This window comes from Ambystoma mexicanum, chromosome 1p (assembly GCF_040938575.1).
Source record: "Ambystoma mexicanum isolate Mex_15411 chromosome 1p, UKY_AmexF1_1, whole genome shotgun sequence".
NCBI classification, from domain to species: Eukaryota; Metazoa; Chordata; class Amphibia; order Caudata; family Ambystomatidae; genus Ambystoma; species Ambystoma mexicanum.
The window spans coordinates 1,036,234,177-1,036,252,457 of NC_090921.1; the positions used below are offsets into that span (position 1 = coordinate 1,036,234,177).

The following is an 18,281-nucleotide window of genomic DNA, read 5'->3' on the forward strand; positions in this document are numbered from 1 at the left end:
CAACTCAGTGACCAACCTTGATATCATAGTTGCCAAAATCTTACCATCCATTTTACGCAGGTACTGGGTGATAAGTGCACCACTGTTTAAGGTTTTCACCCAATTTAGGCAACATAATTTGGATATGGGAGAATTTAAGAAGCAAGAGCACGATCATATGCATGCTACAGTATGGGCATCAATAAACCCACATTCAATTTGATTTAATCAGGACAGAACTTGCTCACTGTTTTAATCCACTCCATGGTGTTTGGTTGCTCAGTCACATGCTTAAGGATTTCCGGCACCGTTCATCATTATTCCCACTTGTGGTTCGCGTCCTTGTCCCTTACACCTTCTCATAGGTGATGCTATAGTCACTTGTACTAATCATGGAAAATGGAAGAGTTTCTTAACGAGTGTTAGTGAGAGGTGAGCAGTTTGGACTAGCCTTAACGTTTCTGGTGGCCTTTAAAGAGGATTACAAGCTTCCTGTACCAGGTCTAGGGTGTCCCCCCTACCGGACTTCTCTCTGTCTGGTTCTGGCCCTCCTTGATGCCAAGCCACAAACTCATTTTTCACCTTGTGTGCTCAGCCCCTCAAATAAGAGTTCTCCTCCTACCCCTTTCTCTAGCTCAACTGGTCTCTTCCTTGCCAGCCACAAACCTCTTTCTTCTGATGTTCTCAGACCACTTAAGTATCTTTTACCACCTCCTCCTGGTGGTCTTGTACCTCGTCCTTATCTCCTTCCACCACCTCCTCTATCTCCTCTCCAACCTCGTCCGTATCGCCTCCCAGCTCCTCCTGATGTTGTACAACCTCCTTTGTATCCCCTTCTGTAAGTTCTTCCGGATGATCGCCAACCTTCTCCTTAGCTCCGCCAACCACCTCCTTGTGATGTTTTCGTCCAAAAACATCCTTCTCTTCTTCCACTGCTGCCTGATGAAGTCTTCTAGCCTCCTTTTTTTCTTTTCCCAGCTCTTCAAAATGCTTTACATCCTTCTCTTTTCCCACATCCTCCTTATGATGTTTTCAAGCCTACTCCTGCCAGCTGCTTCTTCCACCCTGGTCTCCAACCTCCTTTACCAACTCTTGCTTTGCTTCAAACCCTTCTTGCCCTCCAAGCTCTTTGTTTCCACCTTGCCCTCTCTTCTCTGCAAACTCCTTTGTCCCTCCAACTAACACCACACTCTCACCACCAGCACCTGCCTGACTAAGAGCCTAGCCTTATAAAGAACTGAATGCTTCCCCCTTGGCTAGATATTCTGTAAGGGTCTGCAGCCAAAGACTCAGAATTGGTAAAAAATTGGGATTGGCTTGTAGTAACTGTCCTACCAAGCTCTACTGGGAACTGAGTGTGGAATAAACCTCCAAAGGTCTGGTCCACTGTCTTGGATTTAACATTCTCATATGATGTGGTCTGAGAAATGCTACAGGATCCATGATGTGTTTGCAGTCGTGGGGACTAGGTAAGCATGGGATGAGAATCGCCTGGTTATCATACTTGCAAAATGACATGTGGGTCCCAAATTATTGGAACTAAAGACATGAAAAGTGTGCTCTCCCACGCTTGTAGGCCCCTGAATATGCAGTGCTAGATGGAGCGCATCACAAGAATCTAGCAGAGCTGATGCCATTCCATCAATGCCCACGTCAGAGCAGATGTTAAAGCCCTCAACTAAAACACAATGTTGACGTCACAAAAAATGTCAGCTATGAATTCCATTAATTCATCTAGATCATCAGGATTTCTCCCATGTGGATGATAAAACACCATCATAGTTATATTATGGTGTTTGGTAGCTGCAGCTATTGCCAAACCCATGCACAAAGACAGTGTGAGTGCATTACCCACTGTAACACCAGGCGACAAATGGTAGATGAAGGCGACCTCTCCTCTGACTATGAGGCTCACACCTTCGAAATGTATGTAAACAGGAGCTCATTGGCACACAGATGCCAGCAATTCCAAAACATGTGGGAGTGATAGTGGACAACAAACTAGACAAGGTCATCAGATAGTAGACAAAATACAATGACATACATGAGGAGTCCCATTATGCATAACATACTATTCTGCCTTCAGCATGATACACCATGCAGAGTTTAATTAAAGAGCTTTGTATGTTTAGACTTCCTAGAAGGGGTTATTGAGGCAGCATCACGGCACTAAATATAGGAAGGTAACTGTATAATTCATGAAAGGTTCACTGATAGATAAAGGTGAAGTTAAAGACTAGAAAACAAAAAACAATTAGGCACATTTTTTTTTATAAGCACCAGGGCCATTTACTCCTCGACTGGCTCCTATTTTGGGTAGTTGGAAGCTCACTACTGTATACAGCACATGAGGGGCTAGACAGGATGCTCCATGGAGGCCCATCTTACTCCAGTATTGCGATGGTGAGGGATGGATGAATGTGGTCAAAGTAGGAAGGGACAAATTGGAGGAGGTGAGACGGATGGTTTCCTGGAGGGTATGTGGTAGACTAATATGGAGAAGGTGTGGTGTGAGATATAGAGATATTGTAAGGGTAATTGCACGGGGATACAAATAGATGGATAGCTCCATCGGCACACAAGTAGACAAATACATTTGGTGAATAGGTATGATAGATACAATGCAGTCAAAGTGCAGGGATGAATGGATGGATACAATGTAATCAGGATGCATGGAGGCAATGCAGAATGTTGTGGGTGTGCATGGATAAACGGGCAGATGCGTGGATTAATGAAATTATTAATTCAACAAGCATCTGATTTTACAGTGCATTCACAAATACAAGGTTTTATGCATGCATGGGTGGTTAAATCAATGCATACAAGGATGAGATGTCCAAACTGGCACACTTTTCTAGATGTTAAAATCCTGTCTCTAAGGCTGGCCTGCTCACCTTCACACAGTAACGTGCATCCACCAGGAACTTGCTACTGTTGATGCTGCCATGCATAAAAGGCTTCACTTCAGTCTGGTGCAGTCTGCAGTCAATCAGAAGGAAAGATAGTAAAGAGCATTATTCAGTCAGGGTGCAATCAGAAATCTCTCAAGACAAAAAAAAATAAAACAACCTAAATCTAAAGCCCTGTTAAATTGGTATATTTGACACTGCATCATCTGGTCTACCGCTGGCAGATGCAACACTATTCTCACAATAGTCCTGCATCGCTTTCCATGTTCGTCCTATTTCCCTTCTTCCCTTTCTATCTAAACTTCTGGAGCGTGCTATTTACTCTCATGTCTCCAATTATCTTAATCATCACTCTTTTACATCCACTTCTGTCAGAGTTTTGACCTTCCCAATCAACGGAGACTGCCCTCTTGCATGTCTCCAATGCTCTTCTTGCTGCACGACATTCAAAATGCTCCCCTATTATCATCGCTCTTAACCTTTCGGTGGCGTTTGATACTGTTGATCACTCCTTTCTCATATCTCTCTCTACACTCTTGGCCTATCTGGTTCATTTCTTCAATGGTTTCTTTCTTACCCTTCTCAACGCTCTTACTCTGTGACGTTGGATGGTTACCTTCTTATCCTCTTCTCTATGGTGTTGCTCAATGGTCTGTCCTTGGCTCCTTGCTCTTCTCTCTTTATATTGTCCCTCCTTCTGCTCCTATTTTATCCTTTAATCTTCCTTTACTGATACTGCCTCTCTGCAGTTCAAAATTGGATTTCCTCACACTTTCTTCATCTTAATCCCTTGAAAACTGAGGTTCTTTTCTTCTTCCACTCTACTACGATTTCTCCTCCTATTCCCCCTTCCCTTTCTCCCCCCTTTTCTCTGTCCTTTTCTACCTCTGCTCATAATCTGGGTGTAATTTGCAACCCTTCTCTTTCCTTTTCCTTACATATTTCTTCTACTGCTCTGTCCTGTTGCTACGCTCTCTTTAACATTCCTCGCACCCAAACTTTACTTTCTTTTCACGCTACAAAGCTTCTTCTTTCTTCTTTAGGCTTTTTCACATATTGACCATTGCTCTGCTCTCCTTTTTTGGTCTCCTGGCCTCCCATCACATTCCTCTTCATTCTGTCTATAATTCTTCTCTTTGTCTACTTTTCTCTCTTTCTCTCTTTCTCCTTGTACTTCCATTACTCCCTCCTTACTTTCTAGATTTCTATATTTCTCCCTTTTGAATCACGTCTCCTTTATAATTTGCTTTCAATTGTCTTCAAGTGCATCCATGGCTTTACGCCACTTTATCTCTCTTCACTTATTTCATTTTATTCACATCCTGAGTCCTACGCTCACAGAACTAGTTTCTTCTTTCTGTTCCCAGTCCCATGTGTGCCTCTTCTCGTTCCTGATCTTTTGCTCTTCTTGCCCCTAAAAACTGGAACTCTCTCTCTCCGGCATGCTCTTCTCTTTGTATCTTTCAGACTAATCTTTAAAAACATGTTTTATCTGCTTTCTCCAATAATTGATCTCCTTTTCTTCTCCCTTCTTCTGTTGTGATGAATTTGGATTATTTTTCATTATGATTGTACTGTTTCCATTTTAATTTTTAGTATTGGCGCTTTTCACGAAATGCGCTATATAAATTCAAATTCAATACTTCTCCCTCAACCCTCTTTTAGTTAAATTATGGGCTAAATGTCCCTTATGTGCATTGGATACTATTGTTTCTCTTTCTCATTCCGAGAGCAGGAATACGATTTTCAGAGGGTGCTAACTCATCCTCGACCATATTGTATGCCATTTCATATTCCGGTTTTGCTGGTCACCCCTTCTGCATGTGCTCCTTCAAACTGTTCAATTCTCCATCCTCCTCCATCGCCCTCTTCCGCTCTGCCTTTGATACCACAGCAGCTCCCAATTCCTGAACATTTGCTTCCCACAAATCCATTTTCTCCCTCTCGAACAGACTTGTCAGGAAGCAATCTTCACAGTCTGCCACCACGCTGTCTCTTCCCTGCACATGTTCCACATTGAAATTGAATTCTTGAGTATTTGCCAACCACTTTGCTATACGAGGCGTGGCCATGCCTGGACCCCTATTCAAAGATGCGAAGTTGTCCATGCATGCCACTTACTGATCAATGATCCATCTGTTAACTGCTCATAGGAACAGAAGATGACAATTACTCATCAGGACACACACGTAGACATGTGGGTAACTTATTTACCCCTGCGGGCACTTTATTTAGCAGCAGAAGGTTTTCTGACTGTACCAAAGTACAGATATGTTAAATGGGATGGCCACTCATTGTCAGTACAAGTCACCAAACTGTGGAATAACCTATCTGCTTTGAGATATGGCAGATGTGAGTAGAGTTTTGTCATAATATCAAAACACTTCTATAGTAGTTTGGTTCATTTATCTGGTTTGAGGGTTTTATTTTAAGTGCAAAGATGCCTTTGCAAAGTCTACATTGCACTGTTTAAAAAACAATGATCATACAACCATATCATTGGAGTATGGAACATTTCTAACAAATGATGTGAATGGTGAGCACAAACACAAATCTTGGATGTACAGGAATGTCAAATGGAACTTGTGTAATTGAGGACAGTTGGACATTCATGTCACTCATTGGTCCATTATGCACCTGCCAAGCTTCTTCTAGCATCCCTTTTACTCCCTGACATGGCGCAGAAACTAGAGGCCCAGATGATTAGTTTCTCCTGGAAAAATGAAGTGCCTGCTTCAGAGGGCTTCTGCTCCAAGTGGTCTAGCGATTGTGGTGTGTTGCCAAGGCAGGCTGGCCTTGTGAATGTGGGTTTAAAGCATGGGTCTACTGATGATTACTGCAGCAGTAGGATTTTTCTTCCCTCTGTTTGCCAGGTTGCCCTATGTTTTGGACCCCAGGTTCTCCTGAATGTCCACCTCATTAGGTTGTTGCCCATTGCCCACACGCAAGGCCCAGGCAGTGTGGGTGCATCAGGAGGTGGTTATGCTTCTGATTTTAACAGTTTGACTTGGTGAGGCTGTCCTAATCTACAGCCTCAACATGCACATAACGTGTAATTGTTCTTTTATAACGCGCTTAATACCGGAGACCAGTTTCTAAGCACAAGATCAGGATTTGAACCTGTGTTGCTATGCGTTGTGTTGCTTTCACAACAAACGCGTTGCCCCTGGGCAATCCACACGCCTCATTACTCGCTTTCTACCAGGATACCTGTGTTTTACAGACCCATGTAACCACCCAACTCCTGTCCTCCAGCCTAACGGCATGATGACTGCACAACCAGTAATAGGTCATCTATCTGCTGGGGCAGGCTGGTTAGCACGACCACGCAATGTGCTCCTGTCACGTGACTTCCGTCACGAGCAGAAACCCATTTAGAGGATCAGCGTTTTCATTTACGATGTAACGCGGTGACTGTGTTTTGTTCCGCGAGCGGGCTGCCCTATTTATTATAGCAGCCCCCGCCTTTTTTCTTCCATGCGCTGATTACCAACTTATCTGGCATTTTTCCGCTCACACGACTTCCTCTGCTGCATCTACTACCTAAGAGGCTATCTTATCAAATACACCACTGTAGGGTGTTACTGTGAGCAGCTCTAGCTCCCATTTGCAGCTGTCCAACAGCTGCAGGCTCATGCAGGGTCTTTTCCAAGCTCATTGACCCTTCTCTTCCATTGTGCATGTGATTGGCTCAGCATACAAGTTTTTCGCCCCATACCTCCTGATGAAGACATTGTGCAATATACATTCTACGTCGAAACCGCTTGAGTTTTTTCTCCAGGGATGTGATCTATACAACACTTTCTTCTCAGATCCACCCTTGTGATAGACAGTCTTAATTATTCTTACTGCTGTTTGTTATTCAATTTCTAAATATTCTAACAATCAGACGGGAGGCGCGGATTGTGTACCTCACTCCCGACTGTTATACAATTGTGTCATTTTTAGCTATTGTTGTTTGGATGAATGTCACTATGAATGATGTATGGTTTGAATGCTGCACTATGACTGGTCTTGATAATGAACTATTTTTACCCATGTGTTATGTTTACCCATGTTGCTCTGTCATGTAATATAATGTTCTCTAAAGTATTGTGTCATTAAATGACTATTTTGCATATCTTTTGTATCACAGTAAATAAAAATTGATACATTTTTGTAAGCAACCCAGTTTTGCTCTCTGGACATTTTTTCCGGATGTGTATGGTTAGCTAGCTTAACCTCACTTTCCTGATTCATCCTACACTGCCATTCTTCTCTCCTCACTGTATCACCTCCTCCTTCTTGGCCTACATGCAGTAGCCCAGAGCAACTGGTGAGTAACATTGTAGGGTGCTGCGAGCAACCTGTTTCCCAGGAGCTACATGTTGGGGGCCACTGAATCATGGAGTGTATTTCAGCTCAGAGTGACATCATGGACAACTCGAGCTTCACTCTCGTCTATCAGATGTCACTCAAAACCCTTCAGTGGTTTATATTCCTGTAGCTGACTGTTACCCACCTACAGTTCTACATATCTGTGCAGCAGCCATTAGTTTCACCACTTTTAGCCTATGGATTGCAGGCTTGCATTGGACCTCAGCATGTAATAGGGGACTGCGTGGAGGCAACGTAAAAGCAACCTCTATGCCAGTGGCGAAAGTCGTCACTTTGGGATAGTAAGTGATAAAGACAGAATATAGTACATCGCATTAAGTAACTATATGTTTATGACAGAAAGAATACATAAGGTGCACTCATTCTTGTGTTGTAAAGTTAAGCAGCCTAATGATGAACCATGGGAGTATGCAATTGGTCCTCGGCTGGAAATTTACAGGGCATGCTGCAGTAATAGATCACGCAAACATTAGATGAATGCCAAACCATAATTAGTCTTAGGAATTCACCAGTTGTAGGGTTGGGTTACGACGGGCTGAGTCCACGTCTATATACACCACATTGTGTATTTCCACTGCTTGGAGTATTATTTTGCATCTATTTGCCAACACCACTAGTTTCTTTTTTTGTGGCACCTTTCCTGTCTACATGAACGGTACCCCTAACATATGTGTGACTTATATGGTGCGTCTGACTAGATTTATGGTAGCAAGGTCCTTTAAAACATCACTCCCGGGATTAAATCAATTTGTTTTGGGGCCTTCGGACAGTTCTTAAGACTATGAGTGCGGGTGGACACTGTCCCCCATTTATGTCTCCTGTAGAACTACTAGCTTACTTAACAACCAAATCTGCCATTTATGTTTTACTAAGGGCATTTTTACTATAGTAAGTGAAGTCAAGCCAGGCTGTTGGCAGTGGTACATTTCTTTTTTTTCTTTTTGGGTGCCCTCCAGTGCCCCTTTTAAGTTATTTACTGCATGGCAACCTTGTGAGCACTGCAGTGCTCTGAATGGGAGGCCGTGTTTAAGCCCTCGTCTTTGTGCTTTACTGTCCGTCATCCTCCCGGGCAGATACAGGATATGACCACATGCATGCATTCGCCTTGCAGGCTCTTGCCAGAGCCTGTGAATTAGCCTTTTTGAGTGTGTGGAATGGGTTTAGGCAGAGTAGGGGGCTGCAGACAGCCAAAATACACATCTGAAAATGTGTGTGAGGTCATGAATGGGCTAGTGTTCCCTCAGCCCAGGGTTTTATATATTTGGTGTCATTCCTCTATAATTGCCACTGGTGCTAAGGATACAGAGATGAAGAAGGATGCTGGAGGGCTGCTTCTGGGTTGATCATTCCCTTCCATTGACTGGGGAGACCTTCCACAGTACTCCCTCGAATTGATGGGCCCATCCATTTTTGAGTCCTGCAACCCACAGATTGACCTCTCAAAGCTCTGAATGGCCATTGGCTTGTAGCTGGCATCCATCATCGGAAGAGGACTTCTCATGTTACTTGGCTATCGTGCAGCATGATAGTATGAAACTTGCATTACGTCTTTGTTGTTGGCATTGTACGTTGCTGCTCTTTTGCTGCTCCCTATCAAGGGCAGGATTTCTGCCGGAGTCCTGAAGCCATTGTGCCTGCAGACCCTGAGTGAGGTCACTTAAATTGCTCGTAGCGTCATAGGTGCTTTGGGTGTTTTCCAACATCCACCTGATTTCAGGTTCCTGATCGTTGGAACCGTTTGGTGGTTCCTGACTCTAGGCAAACCAAGCACCAAACTCAGCTCTTAAAGATGCCATCTGAAGAACACTCTGCATATAAGACCACTGGACACAAGAGCCTATGGTGACAGGAGTTGTCCCCATCAGCCCTAACTTACCCGAGCCTGTTGTTCATTCTGACCGGGGTGTGAGGGGCAGGATTGCATACCTGTTTTGACGTCCCTCTGGTCCTCATTCGTTAACATTGGACGTAAAGCAATTCCCTGCATCTACCCTTGCATAGCCTTCGGTGGTGTCACTTGGGAATAGGAATCCTGACTGGAGTACCCCGGGAGGATTGGGATTGGTAGGTGCCCCTTTCCTTTGAAGGAAATCCTACTTTTAAAATCATACAAATTAGCTCTCTGACTCTAGTATTATCTAACACACGAGTCCATTATTTCCTACGGGAGAACTTTGAATAACTTTTAAACTCCCCCCACAGTAGCCAACCTTTGTTATTTAACGTTGACCTTTTGTGTAACACTTGTTCTTAGGTTAGGGACTGGACTCATTGCATTTAGCTACAATGGATTTGTACTGTCTGATCATTTTTGTTACCTTGTTCCCCTCCACTTTCGGTTTAATTGTAACAGTATGTATTTACCTTTAGCCGTGTAGATTCCAAAGTGTAGTCTGTGTCCCATTTTGAACATGAAACTGATTGTATATGTGTGGACATGGTTTTCCTTACATTTTAGCCATTTGACTTAATACATCTGTGAAGATACATTTTATACTTGCCTGTGTGGACAATCTATTGCTTGACAATCTCTTGGTTATGCTAATTATACTTTACAGGAAACCCTTGATCTTCTTAGTCTATGCTTTGTTACTCAGCCTCATTGCTAAGTGAGAATCTGATCAGACTTTTATGGTAAACCTTTGCAGATCCACTTAGGAAGATTTTCAGAACCAGTACAGGTGAAGCATTATGCGTAACCAATCTAACAACTGCCATGAAGGGGCTGCTATCATGTTTGGTTAGGGAAGACATAGTTCTGCGGGTTTGCACACATATATGTTGGTGACAGTATTGGAAGAGGTGTGAAAATCTTTATCTGATGACGGGTTAACCATTCTACAACTTTATGGACAGTCAGGGTTTGCATCTCCATGGCCAGAGGTGGGAGGCACAAACAGATTGCCTCGCAAAAGAATACAATTTAAGAATAAATATGAGAACATGCCATACAATAAGCGGAAGGAGGCGCACTGTGTACATAAAAGTATCTATTTTCTGAAATATCTAATAATGGGTAAAATAACTGCATTAGCGACCCCGCGATGATGCACTTTTTTGGTTACATGTGCAGTTTGCAATATGGGCCTCATTAGGGGTCTGCTGGAAATTTGGTCGTAACTCAACAGAATTACTGCCAAAATCACTTACCATTACTGCCACTCAGTCCCATGGTGAGTTTTTCAGATTTACTGTGACCGTTAATTCTGCTGTAGTAAAACCTCCGATTTTTAGAAGTAAAGTGTAGGATTTACTGCCAGCTTTGTGCTGGAGGTAAATCCTACACTGTGTGCAAGAGATAAAGTCTCCACCACCAAACCACGTAGTACGGAGGTCTGTTAAAGTGGTAGTCATTGTGTTACTGCCATTGTATCCCTGTTTGTTCCCACACCGCTGTACACACGAGTCCCATTGTCCCTTTACTGTTGCCTAAATTGATGATAAATTGTGGGAAATATAAATGAACTAGTAATCCGGTCTCATACCTGTGATTTATAACCCAGATAAAGGCGGTTCCAGGCAAGCCCTGCACATCTTTCACCTTCCACCATAGTGCGCTTCTCCCCTGCATATCTGGCCAGTAGTATCTTAGGCAGATTGTAAGCATTGAGGTGCATGTAGAGTGGTACCTGTATAGTGCTCGGGCAGCATCTAAGGCCATGCGGAGTCGAACATCCCAAGACAGCTCTGTTTCCTTCTCCAGTACTTGTCGCAGTGTCCCTTTTTCACAGTACTCCATGACAATGGAGAAAGAGGGACGTGTGCCTGTCCAAGAGGAAAAACAGATCTACTATTAATTTACTTCTCTTACTGCAATCTCTCATTTATTCATATGCAGGAGGAACAATGCTCTTTTGATCACAAAATAATGTACATTGAGAAATCAGATTTTATGTGAAGTAGTGAGCTTCTTACAATGGGGCGAGTTTGAGGGACATTCTGACTAGGTTGTGGATGGGAGCAGATGGAACAGTCACCAGGCACAATACATAAGTGGACATACATAGATTAAGGCAACTAACATTGGACGTGTTTAAGGGCAGGTAGGTGGTACGGCAAGCCGTGCTCGGGATGTGACCATGATGGGTGAACTGCTAGAGTGGAAGCGGAGGAAGTGAGGGACAGAGGCAGGTTAGAGGAGAGGGAACAATGTTAGCTAGCAGGCAGATGAGATGGTAACTCGGAGGCGAGGAGGTAGGCTTTTAGTTTGGTTTTGAACATATCCATACGGACTGTTTCTCGGGCCTGGGGGAAGAGAATTCCATGCAAGTGAAGCAAGAAGAGAGAAAGGGCGGAAGCAAGAGGAAGCACGGAGAGGGAGAGGAGCTGCAAGGGTGGTCGAGAAGGTAGAGCAGAGATTCCAAGAAGGCTTGTACAGTTGGATAGGGGTGCATAGATACAGTGGTGCCTTACCGTGGATAGATTTGTGAACTAGCAGAAACATTTTAAATCTGGCCCTGTTTTACAACATCAGCCATCCAACCTGGTGATAGCACGAAGAAGCAGGTGTGAAGTGAGGGAGTTCAAATAGTCCTGGTAGCAAAGTAATGATCTTGTTGAGAGGACAGAAAGCATAGTTGGGCAGAACAAAGAGGATGCTGGCACAGTAGTGAAATTTAGAGGAGACAAGAGTGGCTAAGATATGCTTGGCAGTGTTGAAAGGAAGGAGGTGCCTGATTTTTCTAATATTTAGGAGGTTGAGGCGAGCTGCTAATGCATCCACTGAAATGCAGGTGTATCTATCAAAGTGACCACACCAACAGAGATTCTTAGGCCTTAAAGAGTTTGCCAGACCCAACCCCTATGCAGAAATCATCCAGATACATGCAAGGGTCTCATTCAATATGCTGCCTGTGTAAAACTCCCTCACATCTAAACATATAGGACAGATTCATTGATAAGCAACACGCTCGCCTGCACCGTTCAAGAGCTAGGCCACTGTATATTCTTCTGAGCAATAAAGCACTCCGGTTTAATGACGCTAAACGTGTTGTAACTCGCTGGTGCACCCATCATGCTGCATGAATTTAGAAGCATTAAGGTCTGAGTGCAGCAGGAGGACCAAGGACCCTCATACCTATAACAGGAGTGTCTAAGAGTAGGGAGGGGAAGGGGACTTGCAGTCCTTAGGTGCCATCAGAGTATTGGAAGAAAAGAAGGGGCCTGGTAACTCATATTGTATGAGTCATTTATGACTACTTCAGTGGCAGAGGGACATTTGCCTCTCAGCTCTCAGGTGCCAGCAGGGGACCAGCAATCCTATTGCCCAGGTCATCAGGGGTGCAGAGGTGCTAGGCAAACCCTGAGCTGCGAGGTCTTCAGCGGCTGCAGGCGACCAGGGGAGAAAGAACAGAGTGGCCAGGGACGTCATTTCACCAAAATGCCAGGGGTAGCAGAAGTGACATCACACGATCCTTGACCTCTGATGACATCACAGGAAGTGATGTCATTTGACCCCACCCCGAAGTGATATCGCGGGAAGCGATGGAACTCGAACGTTCACCCTTTGACAAAACAGGAAGTGGCATCAAATAGCATTGTTCCCAAGTACACTACGAAAAATATGGTTACGATATCACTTTAATGTGATGTACATTTTATACAAGAATGGATCGCCATATGTATCGTTAGGATCCGTGTGTATAGACCCATATTACTAAATTACTGTGAATGAAAGCAGGCGGCTATGGCCAAATGATAATGATGTGTTATTATATAGCACTTACGCTTAAGCGCTTTATATAGAAAAAGTATACACCCAATATCACCCAACCTGTGTTGGTACTCATTTATCGACCTCAAGAGGATGAAAGGCTGAGTTGAGGTGTTTAAGAACAGACTAAATCAGTGACTCACCCCCTGAAGTGTGCCTGAAATAAAGCTTTAATGAGTCTAGCAATTATTGTATAGAATTCCAGAAAGACACATTATTTTGTATTCCTATTCTTTCTTATTTAGGGTCAGTGCTGAAAGTGTTGGCATCCCTGTTCTTTTTTTTTTCTTTTTTTTAAGAGGCCTGAACAGAAAGCCAGCCACTCCAGAAGTAAAGAGCCACATGGTGCTGGCCACAGCCCAGGAGCAAAAAACACTTTTTGCCCCCTTTTTTTTAGGGGTAGCAAGGGAGACCTCAGAGGTCGCAGTTGCGACCTCTGGCGTCCCCTAAATGACGTCCCTGAGAGTGGCCCTAGACACTCCATATTGAGGCCACTGGTATGAGCTGCTGAATTAGAACATGTTTAGAAATGAGTTTTCCTGTACCTGCGTTGTTGATACATATTCCATATATGCATAGGATGTGCGGACACCTGAACTTTCTCATGGTCTGCGCCTCTTTCTCAAAAGTCGACCGCACTATTCTGTAAAAGAAGTACCAAAAGGCATCATCACATTGTGTGGATCAGGAAAACCAAAACTGTCCCTCAGTTAAAAGACAGGGTGATAAACTGCAGCTGTGGCAGATTATAATATCAAGTAGAGTAGCAGTGTTACCAATGAGGGGCCTGATAGCACTGATATAGAAACCACTTCCCCTGCTATCATTCCTATTTCATGATTAAAATGATAAAACATGACAAATGATAAAACATGACCTAAGCAACTTTGCTTGCCTGCAAAGAAGATTGCTAAACACCAAAAAACAACAAGGTTATTTAGCGCCTTCACCAAAACAATTCACATACATTATTGAGCACTAATCTTTCATATTAGCATAAACAGTTTCTTAAAATTACAGCTTTTTGACTGGCAGTGGTGCAACACCGTATGGCAGTGATTACGAGCAAAATGTGGCAAGGGGTCCCAGCATTCTCGCCACCGAGACATGCATTGGCTTTGGGATAATGTAGGGGCCGCTGGGCAGTGGGTGCTTGTCTGCGCTGCAGGTGTTTCTCTGAGGTCCATGTTGCACAAGGTACAACAAACATATCCACCGACCCACAATGCAGAGGTGTGACCTGATCTTGGAAATATGGCATGCGAAGGAAAAGACCTAGTGGCTCATCCTACTGTTGGAGGAGAATCCTTTGGCAATAGCCTGAAAGCTTCCCTGGGTCAAGCTATTCTGGAAGGATTCCCCACTCCCTCTGGGAGGATTTGTAAAATGGATTCAATGCACACATGCAGTGATGGCCAGAAACAAATCCTAATGAGGGTTAATTATCGGTGATCACTGCCTGCGTAACATGAATCCTTGTTTTCTCTCTGGTGGGCTCAATAACAGGAACATGAACACAGCATAGAGGATCCAAGGAAAATGCCCTGGACTCACCAAAACCACTCATGTGCACACCTGCTTCATGTGCATACCATGAGGCTGTGTTAAATTGTGTTTCCAAAATCAACCCTAGGGTGGGTTTTCAGAGGCCAACCTATTGTGGCTAACAGGACAGACACTAAAGTCTAAGCCTAACAGCTCATCATCCTACCTTGAATGTGTTTGACTAGGCTTAGGGGGTGAAAGTAGTCAAGGGCTACAATGAGCCCACACAGAACAACACCAATAATTCCAGTTAGACAGGTAAGTACAAACATATATGATTTATTAGGCCTTTAGACTACACACTAAGCTAGATAACCACTAGGCAAATAGTTTTACACACTTACTATAAAACTGATCTATGCATTCACTATTTAGAAGATCAAAAGCATTTGATTCAATATCCAGTGTAAAAAAAACGAAGTACTCAGATGCATAAAGTTCTGTAGAAACTTAGAACCATAAAACAGCTCCCTAGAACTTATTAAATACAGCCCTAGGATGGTTTGGGGCCGTAGACCCTATAATCACCAGCTCCAAAGTTATACTGTTTAGGTAGGTTTGCTATCTGATTGGATGATGCCAGTGGTTATGACACCAAATCAAAAAAGTGCAGGAAAGTTCTGGTAAGTAACTCTCTCAATCCCATTACACTAGGATAGTTTTAGGAAGGGATCATTGACCTGGTTACCAACAACCAATGTGAGGGATAGGGACAGGACTTTACGACCATGTGAGGAGGCGAGGGGAAACAGGTATGTTAAGCATTTAGTCGAAATCACTAGAGTGCTGGTAACATCTCACAGTTCTTCTGCAACCAAGTGTACATAGAAGTTCCAAAGCAAGGAAATGCAACTGTGTAAGAGAATCTGAATTCTTGCAGACAGACTCTGCTTGAACTTGGGGAACAGTGGAGAATATCTCTGCAGCTCCCCGCTGTCCACCAGTGGGAAATCAGGTTTAATTTCAAATTATGTTCATTGTATGTTAGATCTGTGTAAGCCAAGGCCACCGTGTCCCCAAAGGGCAAAGACCTGCAATCTGGAGGGGAATGCCGGGGGTGCAGGGTGCTCAGAAAGCAGAGTGTGCCATGTTGCTACATGCTAGCTGGTTGGTGCCTTTGGTTGATGTTGATAAGATGGCTCATAGAGACACCACCAACCACCCTCATGAAGACAAGCACAGCAGAAGGGGATGGGGACCCTTCAGCTACTGTTTCTGGATGGATTGGCACATATGCTGCGTTGAAGCCCAGTGATAAATACCAGCGACACATGCATTCAGTAAGAAGGGATCAGATACGGTGTGGAGGGTCAGAGAGCAATAAGAGTGTGCAGGCATCGAAATTAAGATTGGATAAGCAGGAGCTACAAGCAGGTCCTGGGTATCCGGCAGTAACCGGTCACCAGGAGCTACTACTAGGGAACGAGGAGCTAGTGTATAGCGTTACACCAATCGAATTTCCAGATAAAATGGAAACATATAATTGTATCCATTACTTATAATCCCTTACACTTTCGAGGTCATATAGGTGTGTCCCAATGTTTATTCATAGATTGCCCCAAATGCACATAGTTAAATTCACATAATTGTGTTTGTTTGGCATCAGTTGGCCTGGGGAGACAAAAGTAGCTCCTGGTAACTGTTGATTTAAAGCCAACCAGGCTCTTCTAGGAGGTAAATAGGAGATAAGTGGATCCTAGCTCCCCTCAATTTCGCACCCTGCATGGGTGAGGACAAGAATCAGTGAAGCAGGAGTCACAATGCTAAGGAGGAACCAAGGCAGAGTAGAGGGGTGGGTATGGAGCCATGGCTGAAGACTGATGAATCAAGTTTATTTGTCCCTTCTCTCCAAGGGGGAGCCGGGCCCATTGAAGCTAGGGATGCAAATCCGCTCCGCAAGACACTCCCTAGGGGATTAGGCAAGCAGGACCTCACTAGGAGTGAATCCCACTTTGGGGGCGAGGACTCCCAAGGTAGGATAAGAAATCCTGTATAACTGTACTCTCAGCCTATATGGGAACTGCAGAATTTGTGAAGGTGATTTTTGACTGACACCACTACTGAACACTCCTCACACTCCTCAGATGCAACATCAATCAGAACCTGTTACCTGTTAACTCTCAATATAGTGACGACTATAAAAACACTGAAGTCCTCACATGGAGGAGGAGACTCCCTGACTCAGAGTTAAGTAGCAGAGGAGACGCGCAAAGTGGATGCTCCTGCTGGAGCGCAGAACAGAGACTGCCTGGAGGCGGGGCCATGCAGAGGACGCGGTGGGCTCGGAGCTGGGAGTGGAAGCAATGCAGCCCCTGCCCTGTAGAGAGAGAACACACAGTGCATCAGCAAGGCCCTGAGAAGGCCGGCCACACCCAGAAGCAACCAAACGGCAGTTGGATAGTAACGCTGCTGACACAGGCATCACTGACCATCCCGGGCAGAAGCACTGTAGGAAAGCAGTACGCGGGCTGCCCAGGAAGAAGGGAAACAGGCAGTTGATTGCTGTGAGGGGAAAACAAACTACAAACCCTTTACCAGCTAAGGAGTCCGGAAACAGTCTAAATCTAGACGTACAGAGGAGCAGATTGCTAAGTCCCAAGAGGAGAAAGGGACGCAATCTCTAGCCACTAGACTTCTCGTTGCTTTCTGCCAAAGAGCCCACGCGTAGCTTACAGCAGAACCGAGGGGTCCCAAGGGACACAAGAATGGATAATATTGAGAATCAAGAGCACAGGACTATTGAAGTGTAACATCCACGCTATCCCAGAGTGGGAAATCTCGAGGGGTCGAGTGCCGGTCAAGTGGCACAGCGAGTAGAGTGCTCGCTTTGGCATGTGTAGAGCCTGCTAACGCAGGTTTGAATCCCGGCATGGCCAATCTCAGCCTTTCATCCTTCCGAGGTCGATAAATGAACACCACACCGTGGGCAATAATAAGCAGTGCTCAGATACCTGAGGGTTCGTAGCGCTATATAAATGCGAAATTATTATTGTTATTATTAGCATAAGACATTATTGGATTATTCGAATACCACTTTGTATTAAAGAAATTAAAGCTTTGGTAAATGGAAGGATCAAATACTAGTGACTTTGTGGGTTTTTTTTAGATACGAGGAATGAGAAAGATTTGTATTTTCTTTGTAAGAACTGTTGCTGTAAACCAGGCGAGGAACCGTGTTGAGAGGAGGAGCCGACTGCTCAACCCTTCTTATATTGAGGGGACATGAAGAAAGCCAAATGGGTCCGGTGACTGTTGATGAAACCTAAGGTTTCTGCGATCTCTATGAACAGTGGGCCAACGGTCACCCTCTTGTAAATGATGTCTCCATTCTAGAACACTTCATGAATGTCTAATAACGCTTTCAATGGCAGAAGAGTTTCTTCCGCAGACCATAAATCTGTGTTGAAAGTACGCAGTTGGATGTTTTGCATTGTCCATTGTCTGTAGGACTGCAGCACCTATAGCGTGGACTGAAGCATCAGTATCGACTATAAAAGGCTAGCGGTGTCTGGATGTGCCAAAACATGAGCCATTCTGATGACCTATTTCAGTACATGATGGGTTACCCTTTGACAAGAGGTTGATGGGGGATCTGGTGTGGGTGGAATCATGGTCTACAAATCTCTGATACAAATTCTAGAAGCCATAAAAATGTTAAATGGACTTTACATCACATGGTGTCTCCCAGTCCAGGATTGTGGAAACAGTTGGATCCCATTTGCACTGGCAATGTAGTCAAGGAATTCATCCACTCTGAA

The 18,281-nt window shown here is 44.2% G+C and overlaps 1 protein-coding gene across 3 annotated transcripts in view; it reads right to left on the reverse strand.

Moving 5' to 3' along the window:
- MLKL (mixed lineage kinase domain like pseudokinase) overlaps positions 1 to 18,281 on the reverse strand; it is a 250,379-nt gene that overhangs the window by 40,039 nt on the left and 192,059 nt on the right. For all 3 annotated transcript variants that reach the window (XM_069604125.1, XM_069604116.1, XM_069604131.1), the window contains 3 exons: positions 13,524 to 13,621; positions 10,895 to 11,030; positions 2,874 to 2,958 (listed from right to left, as the gene is read on the reverse strand). In XM_069604125.1, the coding sequence (XP_069460226.1) occupies positions 2,874 to 2,958; positions 10,895 to 11,030; positions 13,524 to 13,621 (319 nt within the window). The remainder of the gene's footprint in view (positions 1 to 2,873; positions 2,959 to 10,894; positions 11,031 to 13,523; positions 13,622 to 18,281) is intronic.